The sequence below is a fragment of the Cygnus atratus genome, chromosome Z (assembly GCF_013377495.2).
Source record: "Cygnus atratus isolate AKBS03 ecotype Queensland, Australia chromosome Z, CAtr_DNAZoo_HiC_assembly, whole genome shotgun sequence".
NCBI lineage: Eukaryota > Metazoa > Chordata > Aves > Anseriformes > Anatidae > Cygnus > Cygnus atratus.
Genome location: NC_066396.1, coordinates 62,611,293 through 62,628,993, shown reverse-complemented (window position 1 = coordinate 62,628,993; position 17,701 = coordinate 62,611,293). Strand labels below are relative to the sequence as shown.

The 17,701-nt window shown below is 42.4% G+C and overlaps 1 protein-coding gene across 1 annotated transcript in view; it reads right to left on the bottom strand.

The window, feature by feature from the left end:
* The window catches only part of KCNN2 (potassium calcium-activated channel subfamily N member 2), a 75,175-nt gene extending 58,511 nt beyond the window's left edge, over positions 1–16,664 (bottom strand). Inside the window, exons 1-3 of the mRNA XM_035562603.1 lie at positions 16,643–16,664; positions 15,182–16,305; positions 15,003–15,098 (exon numbers count right to left, since the gene is read on the bottom strand). Of these exons, the coding sequence (XP_035418496.1) occupies positions 15,003–15,098; positions 15,182–16,305; positions 16,643–16,664 (1,242 nt within the window). The remainder of the gene's footprint in view (positions 1–15,002; positions 15,099–15,181; positions 16,306–16,642) is intronic.
* Positions 16,665–17,701: the final 1,037 nt, after the last annotated feature.

The following is a 17,701-nucleotide window of genomic DNA, read 5'->3' as shown; positions in this document are numbered from 1 at the left end:
TAAATGTGAATTTCACTTTTATTTGGGAAGATACAACAATACTTGTGAATGCCTGCTTGCTTGTATGGGTGTGTTTCCTATTTGGAAAGTGAGAAAGGTAGATGAATGAAGAAGAGAAAGAACAGCTGAACAGCACAATTTAAAGGGTACATGCACGCATATACCCTCTCAGCTGCTTTCAATCAATTCTGTTATAATAACCATGCATTAATTTTCAAATACTACTCCTGTACGAATAGAGAATGATGATAGTAATAAAAAAAGAACATAATAAAGTAGTGAACAAACTCTTCCTGTAGGACAGAGTCCTGCACTCCACAGACAAGGCCAAACTCCGGTCAAGGTCAAAGATGTTACGCCTGTTCATAGTTTTCTAATTTCTTATAATTATTACTTTATTGTCGAAATGTAATGTAAGTGCTTCATCAGTGTTCTGCAAGGTTCTTCAAATACAGAATTATCTTTTACTTCATCTGTATTCTATAAGACAAATTTTAAAAAATATTTTCATCTGAAATTATCTAATGTATTTCCAGCAAGTCATATATCAAAGTAAGACTTAAACCAATCTTTTACTACAAATAAACTTGATATTTGTAATGTCACACAGTAAAAGCATAAAAATAAATATCAGATTATAGACATTTAGATAGGTGCGTGTACATTTACATAACACCTTGTTAAATTCATATAATGACAGGTAAGAAATAAAACATTCAGAGTAGGCAGAATGCACACAATAACAACTTAGATCAGGGACTCCCTGAAGCTCCTTAAAACAAAAGGAGGTAAGTTCATTTTGTAAATAATTAGTATATCAAAAAAGATTCATAGCAAGTTATCAGAGGATGCTGGTGAATGCAAAGCACAAGGAAATTAGCCATTTTCTAAGAATGCTTTTACAACCCAGGTAAAAAAAACATACAAAAAAAGTATCACTAGCCTGCTGAACAACTCTAGGGATACACGAACACAGAAGCAAAAGGGAAGCAACAAACAATGATAAAGTAGCATCAGATGTACTCCTGGAAGCATTCCTTGCAGAAGGGAAATCGTGTGCTCACAAACACATTGTTGCAAATGTTTAATTTAAAAATCCACATTTAGAATGGTTAAAGACTGGGGTATTTAATACATCCGGAGTTATGACCAAACTTTCTCTTAGAAATGGACCCTGGAGGATATAGATCTAGTGGATATAGCTATCTTCTGAACAAAACACACTTTTTTCAAATGGGCATGCTAAACTTTTATCAGTCATATACGTACACACTCCTACTTATAAAACTATAAAGTTAGATGGATAATTGTAAATGTCCAATACTCAGTTTCAGTATAAAAATCATTATTTACAGAGTATATTTTTTACCTCTATGCACAACAAGTTTTTAAAAGTTACTGATATCTTGGTATAAACCCTGTGAATGTCGAAGCATGTAAAGAAAACTTCATGTTAATGTGTGCGGGTGGCTAAGCTGGCTCAAAATACTTCACCCAAAGACAGTGTTAAACCTTGCCATCTCTGGAAGGGATGTGTAAAAGTCTCGGACCACTTACAGTCCTGGTGAACCATGTTTTCAGAAGTGCAGCATCAAAACCTGCACATTAAAATACATATGAATAATACATCACAGTTATTCTGGCAGGCCACACACATAAAGGAACATAACCATGAACATTTCAAAAACAAACATGTGCTTATCAACACTCTTACCAGGTTTGTCTACATCTTTTTCAACCTCTGTCCCTCAGATCATTACAAAAAAACTTACCCCAAATACTTTTTGATATTTTTTCACAAAAAAAAGGACATCTACGATCACACAACCTTGCATGGAGTTAAATCCTGCCTAACTACACAAAGTTAAATTCTGCCTACCCGTATTTTCCCTCTGTTTTAGATCACATACTGACAGTACTCTTTTTTGCTTTTCCATTCCAAAAACACTCAGAGGCATTGCTCAATATTTTTCAATGAAACAGGACAGACTTTCAGCTCTGTCATTTGCCCCAAACAACTGTGAAGCAGCTTAGACCCTGAACACATACAAAGCCAAAGGACAATTGCAACACTCAGCAACTTCTGAGTGATTTCGTAGAACCACAAAATCCACTTAAGTTGGAAAATGTAATTTCTTTTCACACAGTTCCCTCCATATCTATGTGCCTATGTGCATCAGCAAACCAAAGAAGGTGAGATGCTCCAAAATCTGCCGTTCTTTCTACTCAGTAACATTCTACGCAGGGAACAGTGTTAAGAAATGACATCCAAGGACTCCAAAGGGAAAAAAATTATATTCCTAAATATCCAGATTTCTCTCCCAATACTACGGAGAAGAACCCCCTGAGAAAAGAGTAATTACGCATCCAACTAAGAAATTGTCATAGCTTGTATATATAAAAATATCAAATAATTAATGAGCTTATTACTATTAATAAAAAGGGCTGATTACAGAAAAAGATTTTTTTTTCATTTTAATTATTAAAAAGATATTTCACAAGGCATTGTCCTAATTCAATTTAGTTTGGAATCTTGCTCAAACACTCACAGTTGAGCTTCCTTAGATCTGCAATCGACAGGAAGATATGTAGTAATATAAATTTTTATTAGCCTCTGAACCTAATCAGAGGTCCAGAAATGAAAGTCCAGCACTCAGGGTTACTACATTCACTTGAGATACTCAGTAGACCCACCAGTGAGTGACAGAATTAAACTGATTGAAAAAGAAGTTCCTACAAAGTTTATTTCCGCTCAGGTACTTTTTCATTGCAATAACATCCTTCATTTAACAGCTATTCCATTATACGAGAGATTCAGATCCCACTCTCTCCAGCTATATAAAACACAATGAAAATAATTTCCTTAAGCTACCACGTGTAAAAGACTTCCATCCAGCACCAATAGCTCCCAAAATCTCTTGTGGCTGGGGCTGATAGTCAAAAATGTTCTCCAAGCATATATACAGGAGCAAGACTTAATGAATTTCTGAAGACAGCATAAGTGCAGGAAAAATAAGAGGGAGAACAGTGGAGATGGGCCTCCTGTTCCTTTCTTTTGCGTTCGCACGCAAAATGGGAAAATAAGTTATTTTTCTTGTTTTACACTATTTATTGCTCTGTTACTTAGAAAGTAAGGAAAAAATGAAGAGGAAAATAAAAAAGAAATGTTATGTAATAACAGCCATGTTTACTAGAGAACACACTGGGTGACCCAGAACAATCCAGAACAGCTGCTTCGTACATTTGACAGCAATGGAATGAAAAATACACAGTTTTAAAACTTAGCTTTTTTCGCAACAATCTAAGGACACAGCAAGGCTGTTTGGCTCTAGCAAGGTGCCAGGAAATGTTTCACCAGCTAAGCCAACTCAAATACAGCTTGTTCAGAACCCAGCTTCCATCAGCCACCACCACACACTACACCCTGCATCTCCTGGTCTGTTCTGGCTCATTCTCACTGCTCGGAGAGTGCAGCAGGACACAAGCCATGCCAGCGTCACTACACCTGAAAGGGAAGTTGCAAAAAAATATTGAACAAATTGCTTTGGGTCCCTCTGCACTTTCACCAATATAAACAAGTGGCCACCGCGAACGAATTTCCATACTGAAACAACAATTCCAAAACTTTGTGTTTGAAGAACACAGCATATCTGCCCACAAAATAACAGAGCTATTTTACTGAACTAATTTTTAGAATACATTGTGTAAGAAGCCTAATGGTCTGTTATATTTTCCCACATTTCAAGTACCTCGAAAATGAAGTAACTCTTGATTCTACAATCCACTTGCAGAAGCAAAATTCACTGGGGATAACTATCTACATTTCAATATTTTTATGTTGTTAAATAATTATTTTACAATTCTTCATTTAGGATTTGTTTTTCTTCATTCAGTACTAAAAATAGTATCTTCTACAGATCACTGCATAAAGAACTGCCATCTCTCAAAACGATTGCCATCTGCCACTGTTCCCAATGTGAGAGAAGCCTCACTGTCTTCAGGGATGATCAGCTTCATTACTACTAGGGAAACGGGAACCAATTAAAAAAGGATGTATTTACTGAAGAAATTGGCAATATTTTTGCAAGTCAGTAGGGGACACAGAAATCAAAAGAAGAAAGGCTGAATCTGAAGCCAGACAAAATGAGCTTACTCACTCGTTCTACCAAAGGAGTGCACCTGCACCTGTGACTCTAAATTTAGGAATGTGTTTTTATGGAACAATTGGCACCAACACATCATATACACACGAATCTATCTTCTCAGTTCCTCCCTTACTTTTTATGTATGACATAAATACTTTGGGTATTTGGGAAAATTTGTGTTGTTTGTTTCTTAACTGGTGAGTTTCTGTTTAACTGACTATGGTGTATACCCATCAGCACAACTGGAATTATAAAGTCCCCGTAGTGTTTTCACCACCTCAGAAACAGTTAAGCTGGGAACTTCATTTGAGGATATGTTTAAAGTAACTTCAAATAATGAAATGTAAAGCCTAAGTATTTAAGTGTTGTCCTACAGCATGACCAATTCTTGGAAAACCAAGAATTGGGCAGCAGGAGAGAGAGAGTGGAGTTAGATGTATTTGTGAATTTAGAAATCTACATAAACATAGTCATGAACTAATCTTGCCTGTATGGAAGTATTCGTGCAACAACTGCCCTTGTAAATGACCCTGGCAGGTAAAGCTGGGAAAGAGCAGAAACAAAGCAACTATTTGTTTCATACCTGTTACTCCTGAAGGCCTGAAGTGGGCTTCTGGCTAAACCATATAGCAGATAAAGTCTTCAGACTGCTCCACAGATTAAGTTAAAATATCTTTAAGAAGGTAACTTTCAACATCATATTAAATAACGTATACACAAGTTTCTTTACAAGTATTTACCTGTATTTGTTTATAAGCAGAATGCTGATTTACTTGATCACTCCTAATTACGACTGAAACAGCTTAATCAGCACAAAAATAAATATAAAAATAAGTAACATTAATAATAATAATAATAATTTTAAAATCCCATCATATCCTGCCAAACACCTCTTGGCATACACAGTTCTTGCCGCTGCCCTGTTAATTATGTGAATGTTACAGCTTCATCAATTCGGTCTAGTTTACAGAACTAGACGCTCTGTTCTCTAAGTTACTATTTTTTAAAGAAGTCTACAAATCAGTAAGTGAAGCAAGGTCACACTGCATGCTGCCAGCCCTGCTATCTTCAATGGTTTAAACACAAAGTTGCTACTCAAAATGTTTTAGACAGCATTGTTTTCAAAACCATTATGGTCAATAAGATATTCCATGGTAGCAAAAAGTCTGATGTCCAGCAGTGAACATAGGATGACATCAGCCTACACCAACATACGTACAAAAGCCACAGATGAAATGTAAGACTCACTAATTTTAGATGAGTTAACTGACATCTTTGACCGCAAACTGGGTATAAAAACTCATCTTTTCTACTTTCCTTGCAAGTGCTGAGAATGATCTGCCTGCCCATAGCTACACCTCTAAATTTCTCATCTGTCTCCGCTGCATCCTATTCTGTTGCAGGGAAGTAGACAAATGTCTATTCATACATGTCTACAGATGAAGAACTAAATGTTTTCCTGACAAGCAAACCAGGAAAGCAGTCTGGCTGTGTGTAACCTTCTTTCAATTCCCTCCCCCTTCCCCCCCATGTTTTGCAATTAAACTCTATTAAACATATGTGGAAGCTGAACTGGGAATATGTGAGGAGCAGGCCAGATCTGCCCTACTGCATAAAGATTTAGTTACTTTAAACCATCACATTGCAAAAATCACAATAGAATGCAAGTTACTGGCTTTTACCATGAGTCCGAAACCAAACGAGAACAAAAGGAGAGGTGGGCTTACTGTGAAGCCACTTAAGCCACAACACCATTCAGATGAGGATCGTATTTTGTAGTAGCGGTCATGCTACTACGCGAGCCAGGAGTACCTTTTCGGCTGTCCTGGAATTTGGATGAACTAGAGTTTGCCTTTTTTCCATTCCTTATGCCCAAGAACAACTCTTGTACAAATATCCTACAAAAGAATCTGCAAGCAAAGGAGCCCACTACAATCTGGGTGTTACAGCTCCATGACCAAAACAGAATTTTACAGCTACAGCGTAGAGTAGCTCTGTGGTGAAATGAAAAGTGGATAGAGCCTCCTTAGCTTATTCATAAAACAATGCCTGTTCAAGAGTCTGTAAGTCTTCAGTAAGAGGTATTTTAATAATGACAAAGGTTTTAAGGATCAAATCCTTAGCATATCATGAGGACACTTGAAGATACCGTATCATGAAAACCTCTGAAGATCCCACTAAAATAGATACTTGCAAATTCAGAGTCTTCTCGGAAGTCAAAACACACCTTAAGTCTGCATGACTGGTGTGAAAACGATAACTAATGCTTTATCAGACATTAGTGATCGCTGTTACTGGTAGTACTTATTATTTGTTTCTGATGGGAAACAATTTATTTTTTGCTGTCTAGCCACACATAAACAGTCAGTCTTTCTCCCACGGCTTCCTAGAGTTCTATGCATGTGTATGTTATGGATGCAATGGTACAGACTGAAACAACACTACCATGTAATTTTTATTTTTAAATAAAGACATGCCTCATTCCCTGGCTGCAACAGACCTCATTCTTAAAATATAATGATCTTCTCAAAACAAGAAATGCCATTCACCCCCTACGTTGAAACTGTTTTGTTGTAAGACTGAAGATGAAGAATTGCTTCATAATGCATAATTGTTGATGCTACTCTCAGAGGTCAGGGATAGGGTAGATGTGCATAACGCTGTAGTAACACTACATGACAGAGGCTGCAGAGTTATGGAAGCTGGAATAAACAATGGTAATAGGAATCAAATGCTTCACAGAATTTCCCAACAGTATCTCATTAGGAGATACTGCGGAGCACACCATTCATTTTACTCCGCGCTGTTTGGGACATCTGCTACAGCAGGCTGTTCTTGAAAGCTGCAGGCATGGCTGGATGACAACAGCAGTATCTTATTTATGTGACAAATGACTGATCTGAGCATAACAGCACAAGACAGACAAGCCTGAGCTTCAAATATAAATATAAAGCCTTCCCTAGATTACTTCCAGAGCATTTGAACTTTTAGTCTCAGCTTTCCCCTTTATAAAAACATCATAAAAACATCAACTAACAGAGAAAAAAATGTGAGGATTCATTCATGGAACTCCTTTTGACAATGAAAAAGACAATACAAATGCTTGTTATACATGCATTTCTTTCTTTACAGGCTGATTTACACCTACCCATCAAACCACAGAACTGATGTGTTAACTGTTTACAGGAGACAGGCAGCTATGCTTAAACACTACAAGCAACAATATTTATTGCACACCGCAGGTAAGAAAGCTCTGGAATCTCTATACCCACAGGTGACAATAATATCAATGAACATAAACCCACATACATTTATTTCTCTTTTTTTTTTTTTTTTTTTAACTGCAAACATGCTCTTTTAGAAACAAAAACTCTTCCTTTGCCTTCAATATCCTCTTGTGACTACCCAGACTCAGTACCAAACTAGGTCCTTTCCTGCAGATGCATCCTTAACACTGACGGTGGTTTTGCAAGAAAAATTACACTGTGAGTTAAACCTGTATAGCCTTTTAAGTGTCTATTTACGATGCCCACAGTTCCTGCTCCTGTCAATAACTTCGTCATGTCTGTTCAGTGAGAAATCAATAAGCTATTCTGTTGATCAAGAACACAACACAGAACCCAGCTCTCCCCTTTTCATCATGACAGCTCTACAGTATTAACAAGCATAAAAGTTTACAAGGTGCCCCTTTGACAGAGCAAGTTTTTCTTTTAAAAAATATTATTCTTTAAGGGTGAGAGAGAAAAAAAAATTACGCTAGAAAGGACTAAGAGTGGCCATTTACAAATAAAAAGATATTTAACGCCTAGCCATTGGATTTACTTTACATGGAATTCACAGGTGTATTTTTTCTCTGTCATGAAAAAGCCTAGTGTTTCTTCTAAAGGGATTTCATTCTGAAGTATCCATCAACCTTCAGCAAAATGAATGTGATAAGGAAGCAGCTTAGAAGGTGGATGCTGCTGCAGAATGCTTCTCTTCAGAATTCATCCCTCTTCACTCTTTCATGCTGTATCTAACTTTCACACTCTTTTGTTTTTAAAATGTCAACACGAAACTATTTTCATTAAGGACTGCTCAAACCAATGAATGAGTACAACTGCAGGGACCATTCAAGAAGCAAGAGCTGAATGAATCAGTAAGTTACAGTTGTGTGATTCCTGGCATCTACATTAAAATAGTACTATATTAAATATTGATGTGTTATATTAACTGAACATTTTTTGGCTGCAGAAGTATGGGTTCAGATACATCTATTTAAAGTGTAAAAATACTATGTTTCACCACAGTCCTTACTTAAGAATTCTTTCCAAGCTGTAGATGTGTTCTCATGACAGTCTCTTCCGATCTTCTGACAGCGATAATAAGAAATTACTTAATGCAGCTTTCATTAAAATAATTGGACAAAGCCAATTTACACAACTTCAATAAAAATAAACTGACACAGATATTTTTGAATGAAAGTTTTCCCATTCATGTTTTCAACAAAGTGTAGCTTATATTATTTAAAAAACAAAACAAATAAAAAAGTGTTATTAAATACTATTTTTCTTTGTGTTGTCATGATGTATTAACTTCTTTCTTTTCAACAGACAGAGACATAATTTACTTCCCCACAGAATTACTTGTTCTTCTGCATACTTCAGAGTTCATTTTCAGTTAATAAAAGATAGTTTGTACAATGACCAATATACTCAGCTTACCTGAAAGCTAATTACAAGATCAATTACAGCCTCTTCTCTTAGGGGTAATTTATGTCTTAAAAGGAGCTTCACGGGCTCAGAGCAGTAATTCATCCTCGAGTAAGGGAGTGTGACAATGACTTTCATCATCAAAATCAAGGGTGAAAACAACTGACTGAAGTTGCATAGCAGCTTCCACACAGCTTTTTGAAACTCCCAAGTCCTATACAACAGCCACTCCTGTTCTGGTCTCTGCTCAAAATGGACCATAAGCATGTTCCAAATCAAATTCAAAGTCCTGAATACTACATTTAGTAGATCACATACAGACCATAACCAGAATCACAAGAACATTAATCTACATTTGTCAGGCTTGGTACACTTTTACTAAAATTCAGGTAAACCAGAGCTGTTGTCAAGCACATGACAAAGTTTTCAGATCTGAAGTCCCTATAGCCAAAGGGTCAGATATGTACAATACTCCTATACTAAGATGCTAATGCAGAATGTCTGAAAGATTGTAGACAGCAGTTATCTCTGCTAACTTCAGCTAAACTATGCAATTCATGCAAATAACATGATCTAATCTTTGTTTACAAATGCTCTCCTCCAAGTGGGGCAATAACACACCTTCCCACACATCATTACACACGTCTTGACGAACTAACAGCCCTAATAAAAACTGCTCAGAACAACAGTGCATAGGAACAGGCAATCTTAAGCATTGTCAGGCTCTGACCCTCAGGTACATTCAGTGACCATTCAGTGCCCTGACCATCAATCAGGTACAACCTCCTCATAAATACTAATGGAGGCTGTTGGGAATAAGCATCTCCTACATGTAACTTCAGCGCAGAAGATTTCAGATGATTTTGGATGCTGACCAACATTAAAGGGCTCCCTATCCTGCCTTCCGTGCCGAATGCACAACAGCGCTGCTTCCAAGGGACACTGGGCACTTGCATCTTCTTCTGGGTCAACAGGCTCTGCAAAGATAAACTCATCCAAAACGTACCAAATGGAATTAAAAGCAATTATTTTTCACATAAATATGCCGAAGTGTTAATTTGACAGACACAGCATCCCTGGATCCCTACATGATTTTCTGCTGCATGGAACATATATTAAATGTGACTGGTGGAAGGTATTTTTAAGTTTGTAAATGAAGCTACTATATCTTAGATGGAAACTGCCACATAATCAGTTTTGTTATTGCCTGATCCGAGGCCTGTTATAATAAACAGAAAGAAACCACTAATTCTCAACAGGCTTTAGATCAGAATAAAATTATCCCTCAAAGTTTATTTATTAATTTTCACCTGTCACCCAACTGACTTGCTTTTTGTTTTTGCAGCAGAAGTTTTAGTCTCTGTTTGTTAGCCCTCATGGTTCAACACACCTAGACAAAGGCTCTGTTTCTTTTCGCAAGAAGTCAACAGAGCGCCAAAGAGACAGCCAGTGAGGTGCATATGTACCACCACAGTGAAGGCAAAATGACCAAACATAATTTGGCTGGCATAAGACGCATTACTGCTTGCAATGAGAAACTACAAGGGAGTTTAACTTAGTTTTTGTTAATGAATGCAGGACTTTTACTGAGGAACTTTCTGTTGATGTCAGTAGGCTAGTGAAAGTCCTGTAAGCAGTTTTTATTATAGTCATGCATTATGGAATTTATTCACACAATGTATTTATTAACACCCACTCTTGTTTCCTGGTACTGCCTGTTCCATTTTTGCAAGTTTTCAGGAAAAAGGTAAACAAAGAAAGGATTCTTGATTCTTCAAGAAGACATTTGAGTTCCCATCTATGATAACTTTCCATAAAATTAACAAAGATGGAAAGCGTTACATTCCAAATCTACCAGCAACACATGATTTTCCCCATCACTTCAGATGAATCTGAGAACCAAAGGTGCTTTATCCCTGCAGCCATGGAGGCTCTGCCATGAAAGTAGTGGCCTAACCTCAGCCTCTGAGTTTGCATGACCTTCCACAGGAGTTCTAAAACGTATTGCTAGTTCATGCTGACGTAGAAGTGCTTAGAAATTGTCATTTCACATTAAAAAAAGGAGAGGATTTCTATTCACTTCTACAAAACACCAACGACTTCCATTTTTTCTCTATGAGTGAGAGCATCTGAATCAGACAGTGGGAAAAGAGGTTCAGATTCTGTCCAGGAGAGCACAGGCAATTATTATTCAGGCCAGGCAATAGGAAGGCAACATTCATTTACAGAAGGGATAAACTAGGTAGTCTAGCATCAAAGCAAAAGTATTCCAGTGGACATAGGAGGACTACACCTCCTTCCTGCAGCTCTACCATGTGAAGTGCAATCCAACACTTTCTTAAATTCTATTATTAATCTAAGAGCAAATTCCATTAGAGAAACGTGGAATGGAATAGTAAGCTGTCAAAAACCAGCAGTTCTAACTATCTTGCATGCTGCTCCTTTAATTACGTAAAATAGCATTAAGTAACAAACTGTTTATGCGTGAAGTGGGTAATTAACACATTTTAAATTATTATGATAATTGGATCACGCTACCTTCTTAGCTCTTCCCTCCTTCACCTCTCCAAGCTCTCAACTGAAGTAACAGTCAGAGAAAGACCTGTTCAAGGCTGGGATAATTATGAGTTACATCTTTCCTAGCAATCTTCCTAACACAGGACGCTTGCTCTGCAGAACTGAATCAGCAACCACAAAAGCTTGGAGACAGAGTAATGAATAGCCTACAGTCTCCCAGGTTTGATGTTTTTAAGATGACAGGCATGACGACAACGGACCAAAAGGAGAATAAGCAGGTTTGGGGTTGTCACTACACTCAACTCCAACATCATTAGGGCAGTTTGTGGTTTTTTGTTTTGCTTGTTTCTGGGAGGGGGAGAGAAGAAGGGACCTTGCTTGTGATTTTTTTCCTCTTTTCTGGAAAGGACAATGTAAGCTAAGACTTTTCACTTAAACCTGCTGTTTTCATTCCACTACTGCTGCAGCCTTAACATCAACTCGACTGATCAAATTAGCAGCCCCTGCTCTGGAGCTGGAACAACTAACGCCACACAACCACCAAGCCCTCTCCTTTGGCACTCCCGGCCTTCCACAAGACAGCGCGGCACCCAGACAGCTGCTCCCTCCCACCCAGGCCGGTGTGGAGCCACGGCAGGGTGCCAGGACCCCCATAGCACAGCAGTGCCACGGGAGCCCCCCGCCACCTGCTGCCCCCCGTCACAGCCCCGCACCATGCCCGGAGCTGTCCTCGGTGCTGAAGGGGAGGCGAGGAGCCCCCAGTCCTGGCAGGATGGGGGTGCCCCTGGCCCTGCTCCGGCCACAGATCGACTGGGGAAAAGGAGAAGTAAGCACAAAACTCATCCGCCTCACATCCCTGCGGTGCTCCTGGCTCTTGGGATGAAGCCCAGCAGGTCTTTGTAAAACTCCCTGCCAACTCCCTTACATTGTTCAGCTGGGCTGGGGAAGCAAAGAGTTTGTTTCTGCTGCCTGCATGACTTGTTTGCAGAGCAAAATGTACGGACAAGGTCATGATAATGCAAAGACTACAGTCACCTGCTACACTGCCAGGCACAGCCACAGGCTTGCAGGACAGTTCGGACTTCCACCCATAAATCAAGGTCATGGACTACTGGAATGAATGGAGAAGCAGATTGCTGTTAGAAGCAGTTTTAGCTCACCAGGTGTTTCTGAAGACTAAATCAGCAAGCAGCGATAATTATTACTGTCATCTTATTCCTCATCATATTTTCTTTTCAAGATTTGTAGAAAAATCTACTTCTAGTTAGGGTGGTTAGTGTGCATCCGAGTATGAAACATCCTGCACTGCAAATAGAACAACACATCAATGTTCTTCTGTTCTACAGAAGAATTCTTTTTCTCTCAATTATATCCTGCTGGTTTACACAACACTCACTCGTAAAGTCTAAGTATGTTTCAGAGGAGAATTAGAAAAGAATGTTTAAACGTGCACAGGACTGACAAATAGTCGGTGCAAACAGTGCTCCAGGACACAACTAGCCATCTGTGGGCATGATTCTACAGATGTAATTCGTGAAAGATTCTCTAGCAGGATACCTGCTTGAATTAAAGACGAGTTTGCCATCAGAAAATAGTCAGCTTTAACGATTATTTAAAAAGCACCACATTATCAGGGTTACAGAGTATTTTCTTTTGCCTGGAATAGATTCCACACTTTCCTAAGACAAAGCGTTTTAAAGGTACTTCTTGTTTTGAGATGCCAGGTGTAACACAAGTTTACCGCTGTAGATGGATGTACATTTTGCTCTGCACATTCTTCACCTTATTTTTAAAAAGTCACATCTGTGTACAAAACTTACTGTCCCAAAATTAAAAAGCTGTCAGATACAGGATAGCTAAGGGTGGTACTGTGCTCATTCCTTCTAACAGGCTCCCTGAAAACAGAACTTCCCTTCCGTTTTCCAGATGAATGACGGAGCTCTTTGGGTCTGCAGCTCACTCCAGGTCTTGCCATGGCTACTGCAGTCCCTCAGACAAAAACAGAGAGCACTACTGTTTTAACAGCAGCTATATTGGTGTTCTACACTGTCAGGCAGCACTGAAAACTATGTTAACCTTGATTAAGTCACATGATTGCATAACTCCTTTCAAGCAGTCTCATATATGAGGAAGCTCTTTGAAACGACCAATACAAAAAGAAATTATATCTTAAGTTTAAGACTGTTTTTCTGACAGATAAAACATCTCTAGAAGAATGAAAAAAAGTAACTACTAACCTGAAAAAAAAAATACAGGTCTCAAAGAAATTACTTAGTGCAAGCTGATGCATGTAGAGATCTACAGCTATTCGGTTATCCTACATAAGAATTTCCATTTAAAGTTTCTGTAAAATGCCTTGAGTAATTCAAACATTTGCAGTGCTTTCTTTCAAGCTTTGTTCTTAACGTTTCAAGCACCACTTGTAGGACAGCACACCAGAGAGGAAGGCTCCCACATGCAGCAGCAATACTTATTTACACGGATAAAGAACCATCTTCATCAGTATTACAGTAGTTTATAGAGTAATTTTTCACCAGAATACTTGCTTATTGAGTACAATATTATTAAACAGCTTTCAATATCTTTGATAGTAACACAGATAAACTGGGTTCTGAGCCAGAAATAGTTTTGCATGTGTAAGGACTTCACAACAGTATCCAATTTGGCAAAGAGTCTTCAGTAACGTAATACTTCTCTAACATTATCTTAAGTAGAAGAGCACGGTACCCTTTCACATTGGAACTACAGCGTTCGTTTGTGCAGAAGACGGGAACTAAACAATTGTTAATTTCTCTTTTTACTGACTGCTACCACCGAAAAAGTCTTCTTTGCCCTGAAGCCTGTCATTTCAGCCTGTAGCTGAAGGTGGTTCTAATTAGGAAAAGCAAAAGCACAGACAGATCTACGAGTAAGGCATTTTTCTCTTCAGAACTTTGAACACTATCTGTTGTATGTTTCAGTTTAACTGAAATGATGAATTTTAATGTCTTGGTCAAAAAAATTTACAGCTGATATTAGAACTAAGTCTCTCGGGCAGAACCTGCGACAGCATTTGTTAGACTTATTCTACAGCCTTGGCCAGTATGTTCCTCCTACCCTTAGCCCTACCTTTCCTGACAGTTCTCCTCTGTCCCACTCCCAGTGGCTGCGGGGCGTTAAGACAGGTCAGACACAAGTCTTCCCCTGCTTTTTAAATATTCTCCTGGAGTATGCTATACCTGAGGCAGCACAGGGAAGACTACATACCTCGCACCGTGTGGATGATTAACCTTGCCATCAAGAGAAAACACATGGCATGAAATTTAGTCAACGGGAAACAGAAGACTGTTGCTGTACCTCTGCTACAGAAGACAGCAGGCATGTCATATGGAAAGCATGTTATAACATGAGGGCTAAGGGATCCTACAGCGCAATGGCAGGTACCAGTACCGAACACGCAGAGCTCTCTGGTACGTATGTGTGTTCATGCAGCCTGCCGCCTGTCCCTCCAGGGTTGGGATGCATTCACTGAACTCTGGTGAGCGCTGAGCTTCTATCTGTGCTTTCTGAGCCAGCGGGAAGTGTGACCTGCTAACCGGCTGCCCCTAAAACCACTGCCTCGCCAGCATGTCCCTGCCAACACCCGTCCATCCCCTGAAGGAAGCATTACCTGGATCTCCCGCGCATGGTACACGATGATGAGCCCAAGCAGGATGATGGTGGAGAGGCTAATAAGGCATTTCAGAGCGAGGGAATACAGCGACTCCTGCAACAGAAAGACAACACAGACCCTCAGACACACACAACACAGGGACTGAGGGCAGCACTGGGGGGCTCAGGGCCCGGTACCTTGGTGTAGGCGCCCCAGGACAGCTCGGTCTCGATGACCATGACCACGATGCCGAACATGCCAAAGATGAGCGCGTAGTCGCTGAGGCGCTTGCGCTTCTCAAAGAGCGCGCGGCGGTGCCCCAGCTTGTAGCCGATGTTCTGGTTCTTCTTCTTGCTGGGCTTGCTGCCACCGTTGTTGGGGCCGCCCGGGCCGGGGCCGGGGCCGGCGGGGCCGTACAGGGCCAGGTTGTTGGAGTTGTTGTGCTCGGGCTTGGACACCACGATCTCGGGGGCGGCCGAGGAGGAGGCGGCGGCGGCGGGGCTGGGGAGCGGCGGCTGCAGCGGCTGCGCCTCGGAGTCCATCTCGTGGAGGTTCCTGCGGGACGAGCTCAGGTTGCTGAGCGGCCGCATGACGCCGCCGTTGTACCTGCAGCTGCTCATGGCTATTTCGGTGAAGGGGTTGCTCTCCCGGCGCTGCTGCTGCTGGTGGTGGTGATGGTGGTGGTGGTGGTGGAGGTGGTGCAGGTGGGTGCTGCCGCTGCTGACACTGCTGCTGGGGCTGGCTGCCTGCTGCTGCTGCAGGCTGTGGCACTGGTGGTATTGGGCGAACTGGTGCGGCTGCCTGCCATGGCTGGACGGCGTGAGCTCGCTGACGTTCAGCTGGCTGCCCTGCCGGGACGAGGCGGCGGACGACAGCGGCGACGGCTGCGTGCGGAGGGCGAGGGGCGACGAGGCGCGGAGCAGCAGCGGCAGCTGGTCCCCGGCGGCGGCTGCCGCAGCAGCCCCGTAGTAGGCGCAGTTGTTGCACTGGAGGCACGGGCTCTGCTGCTGCTGCTGCTGCTGCTGCTGCTGCTGCTGTTGCTGCTGCTGCTGGAGGCTCGCCTTATCCGCCGGCGGGCGCTGCTGCTGCTGCTGCTGCTGCTGCTGCTCGGGGCCGAAGCCCGGCGGGAAGTGCCGCGGCGCCTCCATGCCGGGGCCGTTAAAGCCGCCGCAGGACCGGGCGGTGGTGCACCCTGCGCAATGCGTGACGGTCGGCAGGGGAGCGTCCTGCTGCCGCCACGACGGGCCCATCCCGGCTCCCGTAGAATCCGGGCGGCGCGTCCCATTGGTCGGGCCGACCAAAACAACGGGCATCACGTCACCTGCGGGGCGGGCGGGGGGGGGCGGGGGGGCAGCGGCGTGAGGCGGCGGGGGAGGTGCCGGGACCCCCGCCACGCCACGCCTCCTCCCTTGGGACCACGCCCCCCTCCTCCGGGGCCACGCCCCCACCCCGGAGCCACGCCCCCTCCCGGAGCCGCGCCCCCGCCCTATAGCCCCAGTCGCCCGTGGCTCCGCCCACCCGGTAGCTCCGCCCACCCCGTGGCCCCGCCCCCCTGAGCCCCCCGCCGGGGGTTGCCGGGGCCGCCCGGGGCTTCCCGGGGCAGTCCCCCCCTCCCCCTTTCCCCGTTCCGCCCCCCCCCCACGTCCCCGTCCGCTCACATCTGCGCCGCCTCCGGAACATGGGCGCCTTGCCTTGCCTTGCCTTGCCTTGCCGCGGAGCTGTCCAGCGCCGCCCTGCAAGACACAGCGGCACACGGTCGGCACCGGCAGGCACCCCGCGAGGGGAGCGACCCTTCCCCTCCGCTGCCCCCCAAGTCCCCACCCTCCCCCCCCCCCACCCGGTGGCAGAGGGGAGGCTGCTGAGGAGCGGACCGCGGGGAAGGTAAGCGATTTGATTACAAGTGGGCTAATTGCAGCCCAGCTCGGAGCGTAACGCGGGCCCCTCTCGTTGTCATTATTTTTCTCCATCAGGCCCTTAAAGGCTGAGAAAACAGCAAAAATGTAAGTTTTTTTTTTACACCCTTGCCTTCTCCCTAACATTAAACACAAAATTTGTGAGCGCTTTCCGGGACAAAAGCCCGCATCCGTGTAATTTCCGTGCCTCAAACAACTCTCGCTTCCTTTGAAACTACAGACTGCATTAGGAGAAGCAAGCCGAGGTGCCCTGCCTTGGTAAGAAGCCCAGGGAAGCACTGTCAGGAAGTTTTTATATCTCAGGTACCTCCTCGTTAGCCCAGGTGTACCTTTTAAAGCAAGCACGCCCTGCCCACGCACAATCAAACAGCCCTCGTTAATGTAGCGCACACCATGGGTCCAAAATGTAGGTGGACCAAAAATTCTTGAATTAACAAGTATCAGCATTGGTTATTTTGGAAAAGAGCACCCACAGTCGGAGTATACATAATATATAGCAGCACAAGGCCTTGTGAAAATACCAAATTCCTTCAGCAATCAAGTTTTGAACAAAAATCCACCAACACATTCCTACATGAATGATAAAGCACTTTCCAAATACATCACTTTGTGGTTTTAAATTATACCATGGCACTAACGTGTAATTGGATGATCTCTATCACAGCCAGTTCTCCTGAGCACCAGAGTCACACACACACGTACACAAATAAATAAAAATAAAACGAAGCTCATATTTTAAAAGTGAACAGGACGTTTAACACTGCTTCACGTCTTCCACTGTTTGCTTGTAAAAGCATGGTGCTG